We start from the raw sequence: 20,967 nt of genomic DNA on the forward strand, positions 1-20,967 counted from the left end.
TTTGAAGATGCTCAGAAGATCAAAAGGAGAAGAGAAGAAACTGTAACTCCAGTGGGTCTTGGCAGCCGGAACAGTTTAGCAGAATGGGAGGGGCACCTCTAGGAGAATTCCCAGACTTCTGTTGCTTTCAGGCTTACATTCAGCTCACGATTCAGACTCCCAACAGAAAGTGCTGGATGGGTCCAGCATGGCAGGGCACTTAGTCCCTGCCCCCCTCCTGCTTTCCCCAGCTATCCAGTTCATGCCTCCATCAAACATTTATTGAGCCAATGCCTTTAGGTGCCCAGCGGCTGGTCTGAGATGCCACCTGCCATTTGAGATGTCCAAGTGGAGGCAGCCAGTGGGAAGCCATACGTCTGAGAGCTGAAGGAGGGGGGCTGTCAATCTATTGTGCGGTCCTGGGTCCTCACTCCTGGAATGAACCCCTAAGTCCCGGCTAGGGTCTAGGAAGCCCTCCAGGTTTTCCTCCTTGTCTCCCTCCCGCCCCCTCACCCTGTGCCAAGCCATTCTGGCCTCCTCACTGCTCCCCACATACGCCAAGCCCTTTCTCTCCAGCGCGCACACAGAGGTGGCATTTAAATCCATGGCAGAGATGTTGTTCCTCCAAAGGGAATCGGGGTGTTATTGCCAAGGGATGTGGAATGGATGCTGGCTGGCAAAACCCCACAAACGTCTATCACAGAGGGTTTTAGGAGGGACCCGTGACCTCAAAATAGGTTGAGAATCACTGGTTAGTACTGGTGGCCTTTGAGACATACGTATATGCGATACATTTCCTTTATCTGATACGTTGTACACTTTACACGGCATTATATGGCAGCCTGATACCGTCTCTGTATGTACACACAATATACTGAAACAAGGTTTTTACCAAGTGTGTGTGTCTTGATTGCATCAGCACTTCACATGGTTTCTGCTTTTATCCTGCTCCATTATAAAAAAACCAAACCTGGTCATAACCCTCCCGCTTGATTTCATAACTCACTTGGTCTGCTGTGAGGACCTCTCGCTTCTGCCCACTCCCCTCCCTGGCGCTCTCTCCACTGCCACACTGCAATTGTGTCCCCACCCCTTGCTTGTACCATCCGAACAGGCACCTAACTGGCGTCCTTGCTTCCCGTTTATGTACAATCCACCGTGCCAGAATAAATCTTCCTAAAGCTCATCTCTGATTATATGAAATAATTCTGGTGGTGGCCTCTTGAATGGATTTACAGTACAACCTTGGCTTGCGAGCATTAATTTGTTCCAGGAACGTGCTTTAATCCAAAGTGCTTGTATACCAAAGCAAATTTCCCCGCAAGAAATCATGGAAACTCAGATGATTCATTCCATAGGCCCCAAATCTTCATATAAAAAGGATTACAGTACGGCAATATAACACAAAATAATAAAGAAAATAAAAAATAAAGAAACATAAATTAGCCTGCACGCACCTTGGAAAACCTTTGAGGCTGGTGTGAGGGGGTCAAGGGACAGGAGGGTTGCTGTGTAAGACGACTTTCACTGCCGCTAATGGATGTGGGCTCCAGTACAGTATTAAACTCTTGTCACAGACTGTGTTGAATGTAGCTGGCAATAAGGCAGCAGAGGAAAGGGTCTCTATCTGCGGGCAGCCTGGCCTAGAAGGAAGCGAAGCATCCCTAAGCTCACTCTTGTCTGGAAGAGCAAAGGACTGTCCACGCGTGCTCTGAAGGGACAAAAAACACATGAGGGCCACTTGCGGGCACCTTCCAACGTTCTGAAAAACCACTGATTTCTGCCCAACGCCACGGCCTCACACCGAGCATCCGAGTGTGGGAGACGATCACCCACAATCCCACAGAGATAGAGAGAGAGAGGACTCACTGGCTCAGTCGTGATCACGTGACGTTCGGCATCACGTACTACTCGTTATTGCAGGACATCGCTCGTTTATCAAGTTAAACTGTGTTAGAAACGTTTGCTCGTCTTGCGGAACACTCGCAGAGCACAAGGTGTGCCTGCATTTTCTTTCCTTTGGTCACTCCTCAGTGTTCTTCCACGTGTTTTCCCTCCTCCTTCCCCCTCCCTTCCCATGGTTACCATGAATAGCACCTTCTCCCAGAAGCCTCCTTCACTCACTCACTCGCTAAATGTTTGCTGAGCATGTGTATAGCCTATGCTAGATTTGGAAAATGCAGTATTGAACGAGGCAGACAAGAGCTACTCCCCAGTGTTAATGGGAAATGTGGGGTATACAGGATCCTAATCTAGCGGGAGAGCTTCCAGGAAGACTTCCTGGAGGAGGTGTCAAATACGTCCGAGGCAGATGCGTGTGTGTGGAGGCATGGAGGTTAGATGGGAGGTGCGGTGAAGCTCAGAGCCCCAAATGAGGCCGTGGGCTCAGCTCCAGGAGCAAGAAATCAGAGCATCGAGTGGGTAAGGGTGTGTGTGAGGCAGAGGGCGGGCAAGACAAGTGATCAGTGACGTGGCCGTAAACGTTTAAAAGATGCAAGAACGGGCCATAAAGATCATGCTGTCACCCAGTGGCCCTCAGCTGGGGGGGGGGGTCGATCCTACCCTCAGGGGACACCGGGCGATGTCTGGAGACGTCCGTGGTTGTCACAACTCGGGGAGGGAAGGTGGCCCTGGCACGGAGCGGGAGAGGCCAGGGGTGCTGTGCCACATGCCGCAGAGCCCAGGACGCCCCACCAGTGAGAAAGCTCTGGTCCCAAGTGTGCACGGTGCCAAGGCTGAGAAACAATTGTTGAACGTTTACTCCGGCACTTTCTTTCTCAGTGTCCACTTATTTAAACGCCGTGAGGTGGGGGGGGGGCAACTAATGTAAGTACAGTTGGCCCTTGAACGACGTGGGTTTGGGCTGCACGGGTCCACTTAGATGCAGCTTTACATCAGTAAATGCAGGACAGTTCTGTAGACGGAGTGTCTCTTCCTCATGATCACCTTAACTACATTTTCTTTTCTCCAGCTTGCTTTACGGACACGGTATATGATACAACACACAAAACGCGTGTTGACTGTTTATTGGTAAGGCCTCCGGTCAACAGTAGGCTATTAAGATTTCGAGGGGTCAGAAGCTCTGCGTGGATTTCTGGCTGCAAGGAGGGTTGGCGCCCCTAACCCCCACCTTGTCCAAGGGTCAGTTGTCATTGAGATGAGGGCACAGCCAGGGACAGCCAGCGTGGAGTTGGCGCTCACACGTGCGCAGTCTAGTCCTATTTTCCCTGTCGTGCTGCCTTCCCCGGCCAGGAGGAGTTGGGGAGTGGCAAGGAGGAAGGAGAGAGTGGCTGCGTTGTGGGCATTTTGGGGAGTGGGAGGTGGCCCTGGGTTTCTGGTCTGGACAGTGGGATGGACGGTGGGGCAGTGCTGTACGGACATGAGGAGGAGGTCCGCGAGGCCAGATGCTGAGCTCCTGCTTTGCTGTGTGGAGGGAGAAGCACCCGCAAACCTCTGAGCGGTGGGGGGGGGGGGGGGGGGGGGGGGGGGGGGGGAGGGCGGCGCTGGGGAGCAAGTCCGCAGCGCGTGCAAGGGCACAGTGTGGAAGGTTCTGGAGGACCCAGGAGCGGGTGGGCACCAGCCAGAGCTGTGGGAGGAAGAGTGGGGGAGGGGTGACACCGTCAGCCAGGGATCTCTCCCTTCTTAGCATGCCCACAGCTGGGGGGCATGTGTAGGTCTGTGTGGGGTGTACCTCACGTCTTGTTTTGGAGTTCTTGCTTCTAGAGAATTCCCAGAGGCACGAACATCTGTGGGTTGCCCTGCATCCCCCCCCCCCCCCCCCCCGCCCCGGCTTATCGAACTCTGATTGGGGGTCATCGGGATTATAATGCAGCGCCGTGATCATCAGGGATCCAGGATCCTTTGTCTCATCACTTTGCCATCCTCATTATATGATGTCCACCTCGAGGTCTCAAATGTCTGTGGATGCTCCAGCCATCATGCCTGCATTCCAGCCAGCAGCTTCAAATTTCCCCGGGTGTGTACAATGTGGGTAACACCTACTGTCAAAAAGTGGAGCTCGGGCAGAAGCATCTGGCGTGATTACTCAGAACCCCCAGAGGCTCTTGGTAAGATGAGGTTCCCCTTGTTCACCCCCCGTGCCTGGCTTCCTAGCCGGTGGGCCTCCACAGGGACTCGACAGCCTGTGGACCTTCAGCGGTCTCCCCTGCTCGTCTCCGCTTGGGCTCCCGAGGCAGCTGTCATGGGGGCATTACCTGTGCTCGCTCTGTCACCAGCCACTCAGGCCCAAGAGCCGGGCCTGGCTCTCCTCCTCCAGGGACCCTGCCACCCGGGCACTGGGCCTGGGTCTAGACGGGGAGGCAGGGCGGTGGGGGGTGGGGTTGGCTCCTGCTCGGTGCCGGGGCTGGCACTGCTCGGGGGTCTCAGGCTGGAGAGGGCCTGAGACCGTGAACCACGAGATGGGGTGAGTCTGGGCTCTGCTGGGTTCCCGGAGCCTGGCAGGGAGTCGCGACAGAGACGGGCCCCGGCTGCCCAGCCGAAGCAGAGGCTGTGTGGTTGCGTCCTGGGAGTTTCCCGAGGCTGGCCACAAAATCTGCATCAGGGCCCAGTGCAAAATGAAAGCGTGGGCCCTTTGTTCAAAAAATCATTGAGAATTTCAAGATGGTGACAGCAGGGCACCAAGCCACCTGCAGGCCGTGGAGGTCCCAGCCCCGGGACGTAGTAGACGATTTCAGTGTCACCTAGGGGCTTCAGGGCAGAGGGACAGAGGGGCCTGGGCTGGGGCCAGGGCTGAGCATCTCCGGGGCACGTGGGGCACTGGCGTGGCACGGAGGGGCAACTTTAGGGGCCGGCCGGGAGCCAAGTCCGTGTTTCTGGAACGTCTTCCCATCCCGGCTTCGGAGCCTGTTGGTCTCCTCCGCAAGGATTGTTCCAAGTCCTACCACCCCCTGCGTCAGCGCCCCCCGAGAGGGGCGGTCCGAACAGTGCTGCTTTCCGGCCCCCCACAGCACCCCCCCGCCCCGCCCCAGGCAGCTCCGCTGTGGCTGGGGCCCAAGAATCGGCCACCTTAGAGTAAGTTCCTGCAGTGATTTTTAGGGGATCCCCAAGTTCGGCCCCCACCGCTCTACCCGACAAGCCCTGAGGACAACTGGCGGTCTCGTCAGTGGCTGGAGCAGGATGTGAACGAGTCTCATCTGCCTACAAATAGTCTGCATCATCCTGGGCTGAGAATTCTTTTCTTGCTACCTTTGGCCCAGGGCTGGCCCTGCTAAATGAAGCTCAGGGAACCTGCTCCTTCTGGAACACTCCCCAGAGAGCCAAGAAGAAGGTGCCAGAGGCCTCTGCTTCTCCTCTGAGCCTCGCCTGGGGTGAGCCTGGCCGGGCTGGCAGTCTAAGGCAGGGGACTGGCCTGGAGGGAGGGCCGCATCCTTCAGGACCACCGCGTGTGTGTGTGTGTGTGTGTGTGTGTGTGTGTGTAGGAGGGGCTGGGGTGTGGATCGTGGTCCCTGGAGTGGGTACACTCAGTGTGTTCAGTGTGTTCACTGCAGCGCGAAACAAGAACGGGCTTGGAAGGCTCGTGTCTTTACCGTCGTTTCTACCGTCCCTCGTGGAACCTGCAAAGGCGGGAGCGTGAGGCAGAAACCCCGTTTGTACTGCTTAGCGCATGTGGAAGAAAAGGCAGGCCATCCCAGTCCGTCAACTGTGAGCTTAAATGTCTCCCAGGAGAGGAGATATATATTTTAAAGACATTCTTTCTGTCTGGTTCCATCTGTAAAAGCAGGCAGACATTGTGATTATCATGGACTTCTGGCTTCTAAAGTAAGCGCCTGTCTTTCTCGTCCTTCCCTCCACGCCTCTCCGCACACCTGGAGTGGGCTGAGGAAGGAAGGTTTTTAAAGGCCACGTGAGTTTACATCGGTACCTTCTGTGTGAATGAGAAAAAACATCGGGGACTGAATATACTGCAATATACATGTTCATAAGAAACGTTCTAATAACGCGTTGAGCACAAAACTATTGATATAAACATATTTCCAAAAGGAGAAACTATTGCATTTCATAAGATGTCGCTTCTTAGACCGGAGGTTTGTCTTTCTTCTTTGCAGCTGGTTTGGGGGCAGAACTCTCGCACGGAACTAACCAAGTGCAACGTGTTATGACGGATGCAGACCCGGAGTGTTCGAAGTTCGAGGCTGTGCCAGTCCTCGGGATTCATTTAACTCAAAGAAGAGTTTCAACTTTGAGCAGTTCAAGATGGGACTTGCCGGGGGTCAAAGTGCTCCAGGATTGCTGGTTCAAAGGCAGGCGTTCCAGAAGATTCTGTGGAGTGGGAGCCAGGCAGACGTGGCCCGATGGCTGCCCTCTCAAAGTGCCACTGAAACACCGACCACCCAGCCCCCTCGGAAAAACTCATTCCAGACCCAGCAGTTTGGCCTGATGTTGGCCACGAACTCGGACAGAACCCAAATCCTTCTAGTTGCTGATGAAACTTATGGTTTTGATTCTTAAAGACACCACTGTATCTTGGCATGAGCAGGCCACTTCCGTGACATGTTCTTTGAGGCACGTGGGCTGTGGGCTGTGCGTGGTCCAGGGACTCGGCAATCGGCAGCGGCTTCCGGAGACCTTTGGCGTCTGCGCGTGGGGCTCCGGCGGGCCGGCCTCTGCACCTCGGCACAGCGGGCAGGGCGGGAGGCCTCGGGCACGGTGCTGAGATGGTCCCTTCCCACCACAGGGCACCAGGCCAGGGGGCCCCGTGGGCACCGGTCAGCCCAGCGCTGCCCAACAGCTGCAGAACATCCCGTCCCTCCTGGGATCTGAGTTTTAAGACACAAGGGTGGAAACTGGGACCAGCGGAACAGCGAAGGAGCCCAGTGTGGGGGCGCCGACCCGTCTGGCCCTTAGGTGGGGGTGCGTAATCTCAGACCGAAGTTCACAGCCCAGCAGAGGAGAGAGCGAGAACGTTCGGAAGAAGATGACCCAGGAGGCACCAGGAGAGCAGCTTGGGCGCTCGGGAGCCCGATGTGACCTTCTGCCGTGTTTACCAATGGTTTTCTTGAGGAATAGCGTGTCCTGTGAGGGTGCGCCAGTGCCTCGCGAGTCAGGTCACGTCACCTAAGAGGGACTGCTGCGGCGGAGCTCGAGGGGCCCGGTCCGGAGCCCAGGGAAGGCACCGTCCAGCTAGATGCCCTGCAGGGAGTGGTTTGGGTCACCACGTTCCCGCTTCACCAGCGGCTCACCCAGGCTGTGGGCGTCCGGGTCAGCCTCGCCGCTGCGGTCCTCGCCGAGGTCATCTGCAGGGTTAGCATTGGGGATGAGGGGTGCGGGCAGGGGGTGCGGCAGGGAGGGAGAGAGAAGCACGTTCTGAGAGGTGCACAGGCATGGCCAGGCCAGGGTCTCCGCCCCCCCACCCCACCGCAGTGCCCCAGGAGGCCTTGTGACCGGAGACCTCCCTTGACCAGGGTCCAATTGCCCGGTCACATTTCTGGCAGGGTCCCCCTTGGCACTGGTGCCCCCGCCCCGTGGGGCAGGGAATGGGCTGGGGTGGGGAGAAGTGGATGCCGGAGGCCTGGGGCTGTGGCCCTGCTCCTGGGCCCGGGGTGGAGGTGCTTGGGGAGAGGAATTAGACATCGCCCCGAGGCGCCCACCCGAGGGGCAGGTGCAGGGCTTCTCCTTGGAGCCCTGGCCCATCCTGGCCTGTCTGGAGGCAGCTCCTAAAGGTCCCCAGCCCACCCCGGGAGCTGCCTCGATTTCCACTAGCACAGGAGTGGGAGGAGGAACCCCCGGGAGAGCCACACAGAAAAGCCAGGGACACACCCACCTTTATCGAGCAGTGTCAGCGACAGGGAGGCGAGATCATTGAACTGAAAGAGAGAAGCCCGGGGGTCAGGGGCCTCGCAGAGGGGCCTGGTCCCGGTGAATGTCAGCCACCGTCCCCTATCCACAGTTCAAACAGGCCTTCGCTTAGAAATGGTAGCGGTCCCCACGCGAGAGGAGGCACTGAGGCTGGGTGTGTCCCCTCTGGCACCTTCTGGGCCTTGCCTGGCAGCCGCTGGAGAGCTGAGGGGGTGCTGACTGCTCAGGCCACCAAGGGGACAGGGACTGTGGCCTCTGAGTGGTAACAGGCTTACTATGTGTTAAGAGCTCTGTAAGCATCACCTCATATGTTCCTCAGAACAACCCCATGTGACACACCATTCCACTCCCAGGAGTGTGCCCGAATGAGGCAAAAACAGGGATTCCAACCAGAAGGTGCCCCCAGGGTTCACAGCAGCCCAAAAGTGTAAACGAGCCGTATGTTCGTCGGTGCGGGGACAGGTGACGCACAGTGTTGAACAGCCACGCGGTGGATGCTGTTTGGCCACAGAAGCAGTGAGGCAAGGACACCCGCTATGACATGGAAAGATTATGTCGAGTGACAGATGCCCGACACAAAAGGCCACGTCACGTGTGAGTCTGTGCGAGTCAAGTGTCCACAACGGGCAAATCCCGGCAGAAAGCGGGGCGGTGGCTGCCAGCGTCTGGGGAGAGGGACGGGGGGAGAGAGACTGCTGCCAAGGACGGGGTTTGCCTTTGGGGTGATGGAGCTTTCTGGAATCACATAGGAGTGCTGTTTGCACAAGTCTTTTTTTTTTTTAATTTTTTAAATATTTTTTATTTATTTTTGAGACAGAGAGAGACAGAGCATGAACGGGGGAGGGGCAGAGAGAGAGGGAGACACAGAATCGGAAACAGGCTCCAGGCTCTGAGCCATCAGCCCAGAGCCCGACACGGGGCTCGAACTCACGGACCGCGAGATCGTGACCTGAGCCGAAGTCGGACGCTTAACCGACTGAGCCACCCAGGCGCCCCTGCACAAGTCTTAATGTACTAAATGCCACTGAAGCGTTCGCTTAAAAATGGCTGGGATGTCAGGGGCACCTGCACGGCTCATGTCATGATCTCACAGTTCGTGGGTTCAAGCCCCACGTCGTGCTTTGCGCTCGTGGCGCAAAGCCTGCTTGAGATTCTCTCTCTCCCCCTCTCTCTCTGCCCCTCCCCTGTTCGCACGTGCTCTCTCTCTCAAAATAAATAAATAAACTTAAAAAATGGCTAGAGGGGCGCCTGGGTGGCGCAGTCGGTTGGGCGTCCGACTTCAGCCAGGTCACGATCTCGAGGTCCGTGAGTTCGAGCCCCGCGTCGGGCTCTGGGCTGATGGCTCGGAGCCTGGAGCCTGTTTCCGATTCTGTGTCTCCCTCTCTCTCTGCCCCTCCCCCGTTCATGCTCTGTCTCTCTCTGTCCCAAAAATAAATAAATGTTGAAAAAAAAATTAAAAAAAAAAATGGCTAGAATGGTAAATTGTAAATGTCGTTTACAGTAAACGCCACGGGGGGGGGGGGTGGTGGGGTGGATGTTCAAGGTCGTGATTCGGAGGCGGGGACTCTGGAGCCAGGTCTGAACCCAGCTCTGTCGGGTCCAGCCCGGGCGCTCTTTCCCACCTGCGGGCCTCCTGCAGGCTGTTCTGTTGGGGCGTCCGCGGCGCCCACACCTGCCCCTGCGCCCCGCGGTCCCCGAGGCCGGGGGGAGGGGGCCCTCACCTCTCCCATCACGGCGATCGGTGTCTCTCCAGTCGCCTCTGCCACGCGGTGCTCCACCAGGTAGAACATGTACTCGTCATAGAGCAGGCGGATCAGGTGGAAGGAGCCAAAGCTGGCCGCGCTGCGCAGCGTCAGGTCGCGGATCACCATGGAGCTGGGGGATGGGCGGACGGGGGCTGGGAACCTTCCGGGGAGCAGGGAGTGCGGCCAGGCCGTCGAGCCAGGCCTCCTGGGGGCCCCGTGGACCCGCGAGGGGCCTGCCAGCCGCCCAGACCGGCCCCGAGTGCCCGAGCCCCCCGCAGGTGACCGGGCGAGCTCGCGTTCTGGGTCCCTGGCGGGGCCCCCCCCCCCCCCCCCCACACGAGCTGCTGACGTTGCGCCCGCCCCCTTCTCCCCCAGGCCTCCCGTCAACCACCAATCACGGGGACGGGGCGGAGGGGGAGGGGCACGGGTCCCGAAAGGAGGGTCACAGGCCGCTGGCTCCCCTCGGAAGCTGTCAACTCTATCAACTCGCCGTCCCCGGTCCCCGCCGCCGAGCAGGCAGCTCCGGCCCTGGGGCCCCCAGCCCCGCCGGCCCGAGTTCTGGCGGAAGTCAAGCCGGACTCACCTGTAAAAGGACCACTTCAGAAGGAACTGCCGGGCGGCCTTGGGGAAGCTGGGGCTGCCGGCGTGCTGCTTCAGGACCTGGGTGACCACGTTGTCCAGCCAGGTGGCCCACTGGTCCAGGGAGCTCTGCTGCTGCAGGGTCAGCTTGAAGTCCTGCTCCAGCCGCTGCACCACGCTCTCCTCGCACTGGCACACCCACGAGGCCTGCTCCTGCGGGGCGGGGGCGGCGGTCAGGACAGCCCCCCCCCCCCCCCCCCCCCCCCCCCCCCGGCCAGCTCCGGGCCTTTCCCTGCTGCCGCCGAGCCCAGGGGCGGACGCGGATGGACAGACAACACCCAGAGAGGGAACCCCCCGGGCTTCTGAGCGCTCGAATCCGCGCTTCGCGGGTCGGAGGCTCAGAGGACACACCGGGTCTTTGTGGCGTTTTACTTTCAAGTGGTCACTTTCCCAAATGTGTGTCTCGTGTATTTACTGGACGAACTCGGTGTGAGCGTCCTCGCGGCAGGAGCCACACGCGCACAGCCTGAGCCCGGAGGAGACAGCCACGAAAATGGCAATGGAAAGTAGATTCTTTTTTTTTTTTTTTTTTTTTAAATTTTTTTTTTCAACGTTTATTTATTTTTGGGACAGAGAGAGACAGAGCATGAACGGGGGAGGGGCAGAGAGAGAGGGAGACACAGAATCGGAAACAGGCTCCAGGCTCCGAGCCATCAGCCCAGAGCCTGACGCGGGGCTCGAACTCACGGACCGCGAGATCGTGACCTGGCTGAAGTCGGACGCTTAACCGACTGCGCCACCCAGGCGCCCCTGGAAAGTAGATTCTTAAGGAGTGTGAACGGAGGTGTGGGTCCAGGCGCCCGGACGCTGGGGGGCCTGCAGGATCATGGTTGGGGGGGGGGACTTGGGTGGGCTGCAGGGGGGGCCTCCACCCTGAACCTGTTCTCACGCATGCCGGTTTTGCTGTGGGTTGAATCTTGTGGTTTTGTGCATCTTTCTCGAGGCTGGAAGGCTAGGCCGGCGGGGTGGGGGGTGGGGGGGGGGGTCCACGCGCGGCGTCGCCGATCTGCGGCCCGGTCTCCGTGCCCCAACCCAGGCCACGCGGGGGATCGCACGGGAGAGTCACCTGCACGTTGGCAAAGTCCACGCGGTTGAGGTCACTGAGCATCTGGTTGATCTGGGAAGTGTTCTGGAGCACGGCCCGGGCTGCCTGAGCGAGGTGGTTGAGAGACGTGTATCTGCGAAGAGTCTGTGCGAAGGCACTGACCACGCCCACCTGTGGCGAGGGAGACCCGCAGACAGTGAGCCCCAGCGGCTGTTCTCTGTTCTCCTGGGCGGGTGCTGGGCTCAGGGACAGCGCAGGGGGAGGGAGCAGGGAAGAGCCCCTCCCCGCCCCCCCAGCTTCGGACAGTCTCAAGGACCTGAAGAGTGAGAATAAATGAAGGACACAAACCTCCCCAAGGCACCTTGGCATCTCCAGCAGATGCCACGGTATCGGTATCGGGGAGGTAGCATTCAGGACGGTGTGCTTATCCCCCCAGAAGCCTCTGGCTCTCAGGAGTGGCCAGGGGAAATGCAGATTCCTGGGTGCCACGGGATCAGGCTGTGTGGGGTGGGGCCTGGGAATCTGTGACCGTAACCGCTACCTCGGCTACTCGTAGGCACCCTAAGTCTGAGAGTCACTGGTCTAACAGAGAGTTCCCGAAGGTGGTCAGGGAGGCCAGATGCTGGGAACCTGGCCTCGCCGGTCTGCAGGTCTCTAAGAGACGCTTGTGAGAGCATCCGGCAGTCACTGTCCTCTGTGCATGGAGGCCAAGTGGGCTCATTTCAGGTTCTGATTCGTGGCCAAGACCGTCGCAGTGAGGCTGGCAGCAGGGAGATTAAACCCTCCCCCCTATGACGGACATGGAATCATTCTACCTGTTCTGAATCGACCCAAGTGCCTCAGAGCAAATGACACCTTCGGTCGTGCCCCTCCCTGCCAGTGCCGGCCCGCCTCGCCAGCAGCCTCGGGGCTTCCTGGGAGGACTAGGGGTCCAGGAGGCACAGGAGCCGCCTGCTTTCCCCGGGGCAGAGGACAGGGGCCCCTCCCAGCTGCTCCCTTCGCAGCGGAGCGGCTACCTTGGTCTGGATGGCCTGCTGTGGGAAGTCTCTCATGGCATTCGTCAACCAGCCTTCCAAGCTCTTGGCAAAATTACGGATGGCCTGCGTCAAGGTGCCTGGGAGATAAAGCGAGACACCGTGAGAAAGGCAGTCTCGCCCATCAGGAACAGCATCAGTGCAAGACACACACACACACACGCACGCACGCGCGCGCAGAGAACCCGGAAGAGCAAGCGGTGCAGGAAAAGAGGCGGCGGGCTCACGAGGACGAGGACGGACGAGGGGCCAGGCAGAGGGCCGGGCGCGCAGTGCAGGGGGGGCGCTGGGTAAGGATGAGGGCCGCCCAGGGCCTTCAGCTCTGTTCACCTGCCTGTCTGGCCAGTGGCTCTCACTGAGGGCGACTCTGCCCCCAGGGGACACCGGGGGATGTGTGCAGACCTCTGTGGTCGGTGCACCTGGGGGAGCTCCGGGCACCGAGTGGGTGGGGGCCAGGCCCCGCCCCCCGTAGTGCCCAGGACAGCCCCGATGACGGAACGGTCCACACAGTGCTGAGGGGAAGCCCTCAGACACACCCACGTGCGTATATTCTACTGGCTTCCGAGTGCATTGAGAGATGGCTGGCAATACAAAACCACTAAGGCTGTTAACAGAAAACCCTACAAAAACGTAAAAGGAAATCTACCCCAACCCAAACCTTCATACGGAGGCTCTAACTGCACGCTACAACCAGCAGTTTTCGGGCAGGCTGAGCCCAGAGGAGAAACGTGATGGTTTTGCCGTTTCCCATTTTCTGGCACGAAGGAAGCAGACCGGCCCACAGAGAAAGAGCAAAGCTTCGGCTGGGCCCAGAGGCGAGAGGCACAGACATCGATAGGTCCCCGCCCGCCCCGGAGCAACCCCTGGCGCCCCCTGCAGTCGCTCATTAAGAGCGAGGCCTCAGGGCCCAGCTTCCTCCTCCTTCTGCCCTCAGGAGGCCCAGAGGGAGAGCCTGTAGGGACCCCCGACCTGCATCCTGGAGGCATCCGGGCAGGGGCCCCCTGGGGTTTTAGCAAACCTGCAGACTGGGGTGGGTCTGTCCTGTGACCTCAGCCCCACCCTCTGGGGATCTCCTCCCAGCTGCAGTGTCACCTGGGCGCCCCCCCCTGCCCCCCCCCCACAGCACTGAGCACACCTCAGCCTCACACGCACCCTCCAAAGCCCCAGACAGGCGGTGGCCCGAGGGTGGCGGGCCTCACGGAGCCACGAGCTGGCCCTCTCCTGGGCCTCGTTCTGGGGGCAGGGAAAGCACAGGGGGCCAACGGGGGAGAGCGGCCGCCTGCGAGCAGCTTACTGGGCACCGGCCGCAGCACGTCGGGGATGAGGATCTCCACCAGGGCCTGATACAGGATGTGGTCGCAGTTCCTCATCCACTTGAGGATGGGCTCACACTTGCACAGAGACACCAGCTTGTCCTTCGGGAGGACGGCACCTTCGGGCTCTCCGTCGCTGTGGGGAAGGGGGAGATGGGGTGAGCCGCGGCCTGTGGGGTGGCAGGAGGGCCACAGGACCGCACCGAGCCCCGCGTCCGAGTCCCCGGCGGGCCCGCGCCGCCCCTCCCCTGCCTGTGGCCAGGCAATGACACGTCCTCTATTTGGGACTCTTGGGGTCCCCTACGGTCCCTCCTGCTGAACTGACGGAGGGGCAACACCAGCCACAGGCCACGGTCAGGGTGTGAAAAGCATACACACCCAGAAGGGGGCCCTGAGCACCAGTTCCCGGAAAGGTGACACGTTGGTCTCTGGGTCACAGTGTGTGTGTGTGTGTGGGGGGGGGGGCGCAGCCTGCAGGTTAAGCCTGGGGTCCTGGGAAATGAGCGGCCAGTCTCGGCGGGGGCAGGGGCAGGGGCGGTGAGTTACCTGGCAGGGAGAGGGGCGGGGCCGTCACCCGAGGGCGCTTTGGAGTTCCAGAAGGAAAGCCACAGCTTCTCCATGTAGTGAAACTGCAGGTGCACCACGACATCCAAGGTTGCCTGCGAATAAACACGGCCGGTCAGACACAGCTGTGCATTGGAAAGCACGCCTGGCACCGTTGTCGGGGCGGGCGGGCGTGATAGGAGCCGCAGTGGGGTCCCCTGAAGTGCAGAGAGAGACCCCAAGAAGGGACAGAGTGAACGGATGGGCCACGGTTCAGGGACTGGAGATTCTGGGGCCCCCGGGCGGCTCAGTTGCTTCACTGTCCGACTCTTCATTTCAGCTCAGGCCGTGATCTCACGGTTCAGGGGATCAAGCTCTGCATCGGGCTCTGCGCTGACAGCATGGAGCCTGCTTGGGATTCTCTCTCCCTCTGCCCATCCCCTGCTCGATCTTTTGGGGTTTTTTTTTTGTTCTCTCTCTCATAATGAATATTAAAAAGAAAAAAAAGAGAGAGTGGAAACCCTATCTACTTCTCAGCCAAAGCAGGCGGGGTGGGGGGCACTCCTGTCTCCTCCGGGTCACCCAGAGACACCTGGTGACATGAGAGGCTGAGCGCCTCACCTGGGGGAGGCACGCCCTGCTCTCCGCCCACATTCTAGGGGCCCCCCCCGCGGCCCAGGCCGTCTGTCTCCGGTGGGGGGGGGGGGGGACGGGGACGGTCACCTCGCAGTGCCGCCGGTAGACCAGCTGCAGGGCCTTGATGTCGTGCAGCGTGATGCTGTCCTGCGGCAGGACGCTGCCCAGGTCAGGCGCAGGGAACTCCGGGAAGACGTGGGAGACATCTGGGGGAGGAAAGCGGGGGTTCACGGAGCTGCAGGAGGTCCGCACGCAGGAGTCGCTAGGAGGCCTGCCAGTGCCAGCCGACGTGCCAGTGACGGCTCCACAGCCCCGGGTCTCACAACTTTTAAGCTTTGGTTTTCTCAGGGACAGAATGGGACAGGACTGTCCTCTCCCGGCGACAGAGAATACGCTGACACAGGTGGGCGCCCAGCCCAGGGCCCGGCACTCAGCGAGCGCTCCCATCACCCCAGCGTGCACCCAGGGCAGCGAATCCGGGGAGGGGGCCAGCCGTGGCTGTCCCTGGTGACTTCCCAGAAGGGTCCTGCCTGGGCTCCAAAAATACACTAAAGATAGTCGAAGGCCACTGCTGTCTTCAGCGTGTGAGCCTATGGTCAGTGACCTCAGCAAGCCCCCCGCCCCGGGCCTGTCGCACAGTGTAGTCTGGGAGTTAGACGCTCCCCCGGGGCAGGGGTGGCGCCAGTGGGGAAGGGGGTCTTCCAGGGGAGGGCCAGGCAGCCTGGTGGCAGGGCCCCCAGAGGGGAGAGACAGTTTCAGGGAGTCCCGAGCATTCTAAAGGCTCTGGGGCAGCAAGGGGGAGAACTGAGGAGGGCGGCCAAGTCCTGAGCCAACAGGTTTTAAAATAATCTGGCCTTCCTTCTGATGGGCATTTCACGTTACGTATTTATTTTCCCGACGGTCACCTTGCACGTTAATTTGGGGGGCATCTGCTGATTATTCTGAAATCTTGGGGACACCATAGAACACCTTTATGTAATTTACAAGGTATTATACAAGAAAGCAGCCTAAAGCCCCCTGTAGGTGAACCCCGTGAGCAACTCAAGGAAGCCGGAGCTCTTCCAGAAGGCCCTGTGCCTGGTGGGGGGGGGGGGAGGCGGGGGGGGGGGCTCACTGATGAACTGCTGGTGGTGCTGGCTCTGGGCGGCCATGGCCTGCTCCGGTGTGCTGTGCAAGCTGCTGTGCGAGCCACTGTCCCCAAGGCTGTCTGTCTTCTGGGCCGGCCGGTACCTGGACGGGGGACACAGTGCCACCGTGAGGCCCCAGCAGTACTGCCCGCGGGGGCCCGGGGAGCAGAGAGCTGAGCAGGATTCAGTTTGGGGTGTGTGTCTGTGTAATTTTAAAAGCCTCCTGCTAAAATACACACAGCGTAAAACGTATCACCTTCACCGTCTCCAAGCACACAGCTCAGCGGCCTCAGGCACAGTCACGCTGTCGTGCAGCCGCCCCCACTGTCTCCAGAACTTCCCATCTCCCCAAACTGAGACTCTGTCCCCATGAAGCACTGACTCCGCCCCCCCCGCCCCCCCCTTGGCTCCCACCATCTACCCTCTGTCTCTGTGGATGGGACTCCTCTAGGGACCCCCTGTGTGTGGAACCCTCCAGTATCTGTCCTTTTGTGTCTGGCTATTTCACTGAACATAATGTCCTCATGGTCCATCCACGTTGTAGCAGGCGTCAGGATGTCCTTTTTTAGTGCTGAATGACATTCCAGGGTCTGGAGGGCACATCTGCTTATCCATTCATCTGCTGATGAGTCCTCAGATTGTGTGTGTGTGTGTGTGTGTGTGTGTGTGTGTGTGTGTGTGTTTCCCCCCTAATACTTCTCTCTTAGAAGATAAGTGAATTTCTTTCTACAGAGTCACAAGTATCTGACTATTACATAGTCTCAAAGGAAATTCCGGGACTTTCATTTCGCCTCGAGCCAGAACGCATGACCAGCCCGTCCCGGCAGCGAACTGCGCTCCCCGGGGCCCCGTGTCCCTTGAGCCCAGCAGGACGCTGTGGGGGCGGTGACAGCGTGTGGCGGCAAGAACCGGGGTGGGGGGTGTCCAGCTCCAGCGGAGGGCTCCTCTCCTTGTGGAGAGTGGGGGCGGGCTTCCCGTGAGGACGGAGAAATGCCTCCTGGATGCGTGGCGGTTCCAAGAGTCAACGGCACGAGGTGCAGGGCTGGTCCTAAGATAACACGCCGCCTGGCATCATGAGTCACAGGTGTCTGCAGGGCCCGGACCAAACAACAAGAAGAAGCTACAGAGGCCACACTGTGCCCAGACAGGTACAGGAAGGACTGCTGGGTCCACTCTTCCACCTGTTGGCTCCCGGAGAACGTTCTAGAGATTCTCTTCCGTGGCCTCCGGCTCCCACGATTGAACATATGGTTTGGAGTCACTGGGATGGCCTTAGAGCGGCTAAAATCGGCTTTTAGCCACATACGGCTTGGCCAAGGTATGATGATGCCACGCGGAGGTGAGTGGGGCACGGTCCCTGCCCCGGAGCAGTCTGGGTTCTGCGGAGAGGAGCCAGGGGCAGAGGGAAGCAGGGAAGGAGAGGTGACTGCGAGGCTGCCAGGGAGGTGACACTCGAGTGGGGCCCTGAACCAGGGGTCTGCAGATCACAGCTGTGGAGAGCCAATTGTGCTCCTTGTTTTGTGAATAAAGTTTTTTTTTGGGGGGGGGGGTGTAAACAAGGTGATTTTATTAGAGCCCAGGACCTGTGGGCAGAAAGAGGTGCCTGTGAATAAAGTTTTACTGGCACACAGCCATGATGCCCGCTTGTCTAGGGATCATGTGGTGGCTTTCATTCTACGACGGCAGAGCTGAACAGTCAGCAGGGTGTCTGGCCTGCAGAGCCTAAGAGAGATGCTCCCCGGCCCTTCACAGCAAAGTGTGCTGACCCCTGCCTTAAAAGATGAGCAGGTATGTGATGGGTAGAGAACATTCCAGAAAATGACCGGGCCTTTCTAGCCATTGGATCAAAATGTCAGGAAGAGGCAGCCATTTAAGTATATAAGCTTCTTTCTCCAGGTTTCTTGGGTTCTTTTCAACATTCTCTTTTCCCCCTATTGTTGAAAATTAAAGATCTGTGATTTCAGCTCTGTGATCTTCTGGAAAAGGCCAAACTATGGCAACCTCGGTGGCTGCCAGAGGTTGAGGGGAGGGAGGGGTGAGGAGGTGGGGCACAGGGGATTGCGAGGGCTGTGAAACTACCCTGTGATGCTGGGTACGCTTGCGTCCAAACCCATTTGTTTTTGTTTGTTTGTTTTTTTAATGTTTTATTTTTGAGAGAGACAGAGCGCAAGCGGGGAAGGAGCAGAGAGAGAGGGAGACACAGAATCGGAAGCGGGCTCCAGGCTCCGAGCTGTCCGCACAGAGCCTGATGCGGGGCTTGAATTCACAAACCGGGAGATCGTGACCTGAGCCGAAGTCGGACGCTTAACCGACTGAGCCACCCAGGTGCCCCCGTCCTAACCCATTTGAATGGAGCCCCAAGAGAGAACCCGAGCGTGGAGCATGGACTTAGGTGGTAACAAGGTGCCCACGCACAGCTCTGGTGCCATGTTGATGGGGGGGGGGGCGTGCGCGGGAGGACAGGGAGCATTGTACTTTCTGCCCAAGTTTGCCGTGAACCTAAAACTGTTCTAAAAAATAACGCCCATCTTTTTTTTTTTTTAGAAGGAGAAAGGCCGAAGGCTCTGTTAGCTGGACGAGGTTGCGACTCCAGCCTCCTGTGCCTTGGCTCTCCCAGGACACTGGAACCAGAGGCTAATGTGAATTTATTTTTTCCATCATAGTTTGGGGAGCCCCCCCCACCTGTATATTTAACGTTTGAGAAACACTTCTCTGTATGTTCTCCCAAGCGAAGCTCAGACCTGACCCCCACCTCGGGCAGGGAAGTCGGCCCGCGGGCTGGCTTTGGGCCAGGTCACTCACCTGGGCTTTTGGTGCAGGGGCTGCTGCCGCATGGCCATGTACTGGGTGTCCTCCTGCAGCCGGTTCAGGGGCGAGTCCGGCTTTAGACGGATCCCATAGTAATGATACTTGGAGTTGCCCCTAGAAACCAAGCATCTCAGGGTCAGCTCTCTTTGCAGATGTCCTGAACGATAAGACAGGTGCCGGGTCTTGGCCCTTTGTTTCGGGTTCTGGGGTTCAGTGTCCCCTGGACCATATGGGAAATGTTCACAGGCTATTCCACAATCCGAGGGGTTTAGGAAATTCTATACTCGCCCCTCTCTTGGAGATTGCCTTCTTGCACTTAAGCATCATAGTAGCTCTGAGAAGTCTCGCAATGGGAAACGCAGTCCGGCGTTGTGTGACCCAGCATGGCCTCTCGACCATCCTCACCGTCACCACCGTCAACACCATCATTATCAACATCATCGACACCGCCTTCATTATCACCGTCACCCCCATCATCCCCATCATCACCACCACCACCGTCATCATCACCCCCACCACCGTCATCATCACCCCCATCCCCGCCCCACATCATCTAACAACATGGTTTGGAAAATGGCACCTTTGTGGGAAACACTGTCATAGCTTATTATGGGAGGCACGATGACCCAAGGGCTTTAGACATTTTGGTTAAGAAAACAGGTCAGAGGGGCTCCGTAGGAGAGAAGCACCGAAGGACAGACAGGTGTCTGGCAACGGGGACAAGCGGGAGGAGCGCGGGTCCTTTCTAGAAGAGGTAAGAGCTTAGCTGGTGGCAGGGGAGGGAAAGCAGTGGGGAGAAAAGCCCCGGTCCTGGCCCGAGGCCAAGCATCCGGGACGTTCTGACGGTGGAGGCCGGGCACGAGCCTTCTGGAGAGGACCCAAAGACAGTGGAGGCTGTGTCCCCAGAGACCAGGGCCTCGCTCTCCTTCTCCCCCTTCCTACCCTCCTCCGTCCAGCGATGTTGCGTAAGGATGTTCTGTTATGGATCAGAGGGTGGCCGAGGACCTTCTCTTGGCCAGACACCAGCTTCGGAGGGTGTACACATGACCCCGACCCCATGAATGACTTCACAGACAGCGGCCATGCAGGAACCAGCCTTCTGTGTGCTCTGGGCCACCCACTTTTTGTTTTCTAGGGGGGGGAGTGTTGGATTCGTGCCTGGGAAAAGCTTATGGCGCATGACGGTCCCTGGCTGCTGCAGGCCAAGGGCAGGCCCTGGGGGATGGGTCCAGGCATGGCAGAAGCACCAAGAGATGAAAAATCCAACTCTACTGGGTCAGCCAGGGGCGAAAGCCTGTTATCGTGGAAACTGTTAAGCAACGAGAGAGTGCTGGAGCAAAGCCCGTGTCACCGGGAGAGACATGGCCCACTGCCAACACCTTGGGCCGGCCAGTCCCGTGCCGCCAATTCAGAACAAATCCAAGTTCACCCAGGGGCACGCAGGTCAGGACACACGGGCAGGAGGGAGCCCACGTTCTCCCAAAGCTCAATATCTGTACAGGGGATGCAGAGGATGGGCAGGCGTGGGACCCCCAGGCACCCCCGTGCGTGCACCCACCTGGTGCCCAGCCGCCGTGTCCGCAGCCCCATGAAAACCGAGCGGATCAGCTTCCCGAAAGAGGCAGCATTCACAGGGTCCAGCTTGTGCTCCTGGCAGTGCCGGAGGTAATGGTTGTAGAGGGAGCTTCTGGGGAGACTCACGCCTTCCGCGGTTTCGTAATTATCTAACAGCCACTGGAGCTGGATAAAGAAAGACACGCTCACGTTCGTCAGGATCCCCCCAAATGCTAACATGGACTCATTAAGAGAATCACATACGTTCTCCCCATTGATGTGGTGAAGAAATTCACATCCCCAGTCACGGATTTGGGTTCAAGAGATTCTGGGCGCAGGAATTAATAGCTTCTCTCCACGCCTGTATTTGTTCCTTCAATTTCCAGCCTCGTCTTCAGATTCCTTGATTTGATTTTTAAAAGCCTGCGTGTGACTGAGACCTTTTGGGTTGGGTCTTCATAGTCATTTGGACACCAAGTGTCTCCTATACTTTCAGGAATGTCAGGACAAAGAGGATTGAAAAGAGCTTGACGGACCCATCAGCACTGCACCCGGCGTTAAACAGGGCAACCTCGGCCTTTATGGCTTGTCCACCTCTTGGCACCTTGCCCTTGAGGGACAAATCATTAATCTAAGGGTGAAGGTGGCTGGGGCTTGGCCACCTGTCTCATCCGCTGGTCACCGAATATAAAAGTCCTAGTTGAATTCTTGCCTTATTGCTTGGGCTGC

General features: G+C 58.6%; 1 protein-coding gene across 5 annotated transcripts in view; it reads right to left on the bottom strand.

Moving 5' to 3' along the window:
* Positions 1-5,639: 5,639 nt before the first annotated feature.
* Positions 5,640-20,967, bottom strand: part of RFX2 (regulatory factor X2) — a 91,409-nt gene continuing 76,081 nt past the window's right edge. For all 5 annotated transcript variants that reach the window (XM_030292768.1, XM_030292785.1, XM_030292776.1 and 2 more), the window contains 12 exons: positions 20,243-20,424; positions 18,679-18,798; positions 15,864-15,979; positions 14,837-14,955; positions 14,117-14,229; positions 13,552-13,706; positions 12,240-12,337; positions 11,245-11,394; positions 10,123-10,331; positions 9,516-9,669; positions 7,760-7,802; positions 5,640-7,232 (listed from right to left, as the gene is read on the bottom strand). In XM_030292768.1, the coding sequence (XP_030148628.1) occupies positions 7,120-7,232; positions 7,760-7,802; positions 9,516-9,669; positions 10,123-10,331; positions 11,245-11,394; positions 12,240-12,337; positions 13,552-13,706; positions 14,117-14,229; positions 14,837-14,955; positions 15,864-15,979; positions 18,679-18,798; positions 20,243-20,424 (1,572 nt within the window). In that variant the 3' untranslated portion in view covers positions 5,640-7,119. The remainder of the gene's footprint in view (positions 7,233-7,759; positions 7,803-9,515; positions 9,670-10,122; positions 10,332-11,244; positions 11,395-12,239; positions 12,338-13,551; positions 13,707-14,116; positions 14,230-14,836; positions 14,956-15,863; positions 15,980-18,678; positions 18,799-20,242; positions 20,425-20,967) is intronic.

This window comes from Lynx canadensis, chromosome A2 (genome assembly GCF_007474595.2).
Source record: "Lynx canadensis isolate LIC74 chromosome A2, mLynCan4.pri.v2, whole genome shotgun sequence".
NCBI lineage: Eukaryota > Metazoa > Chordata > Mammalia > Carnivora > Felidae > Lynx > Lynx canadensis.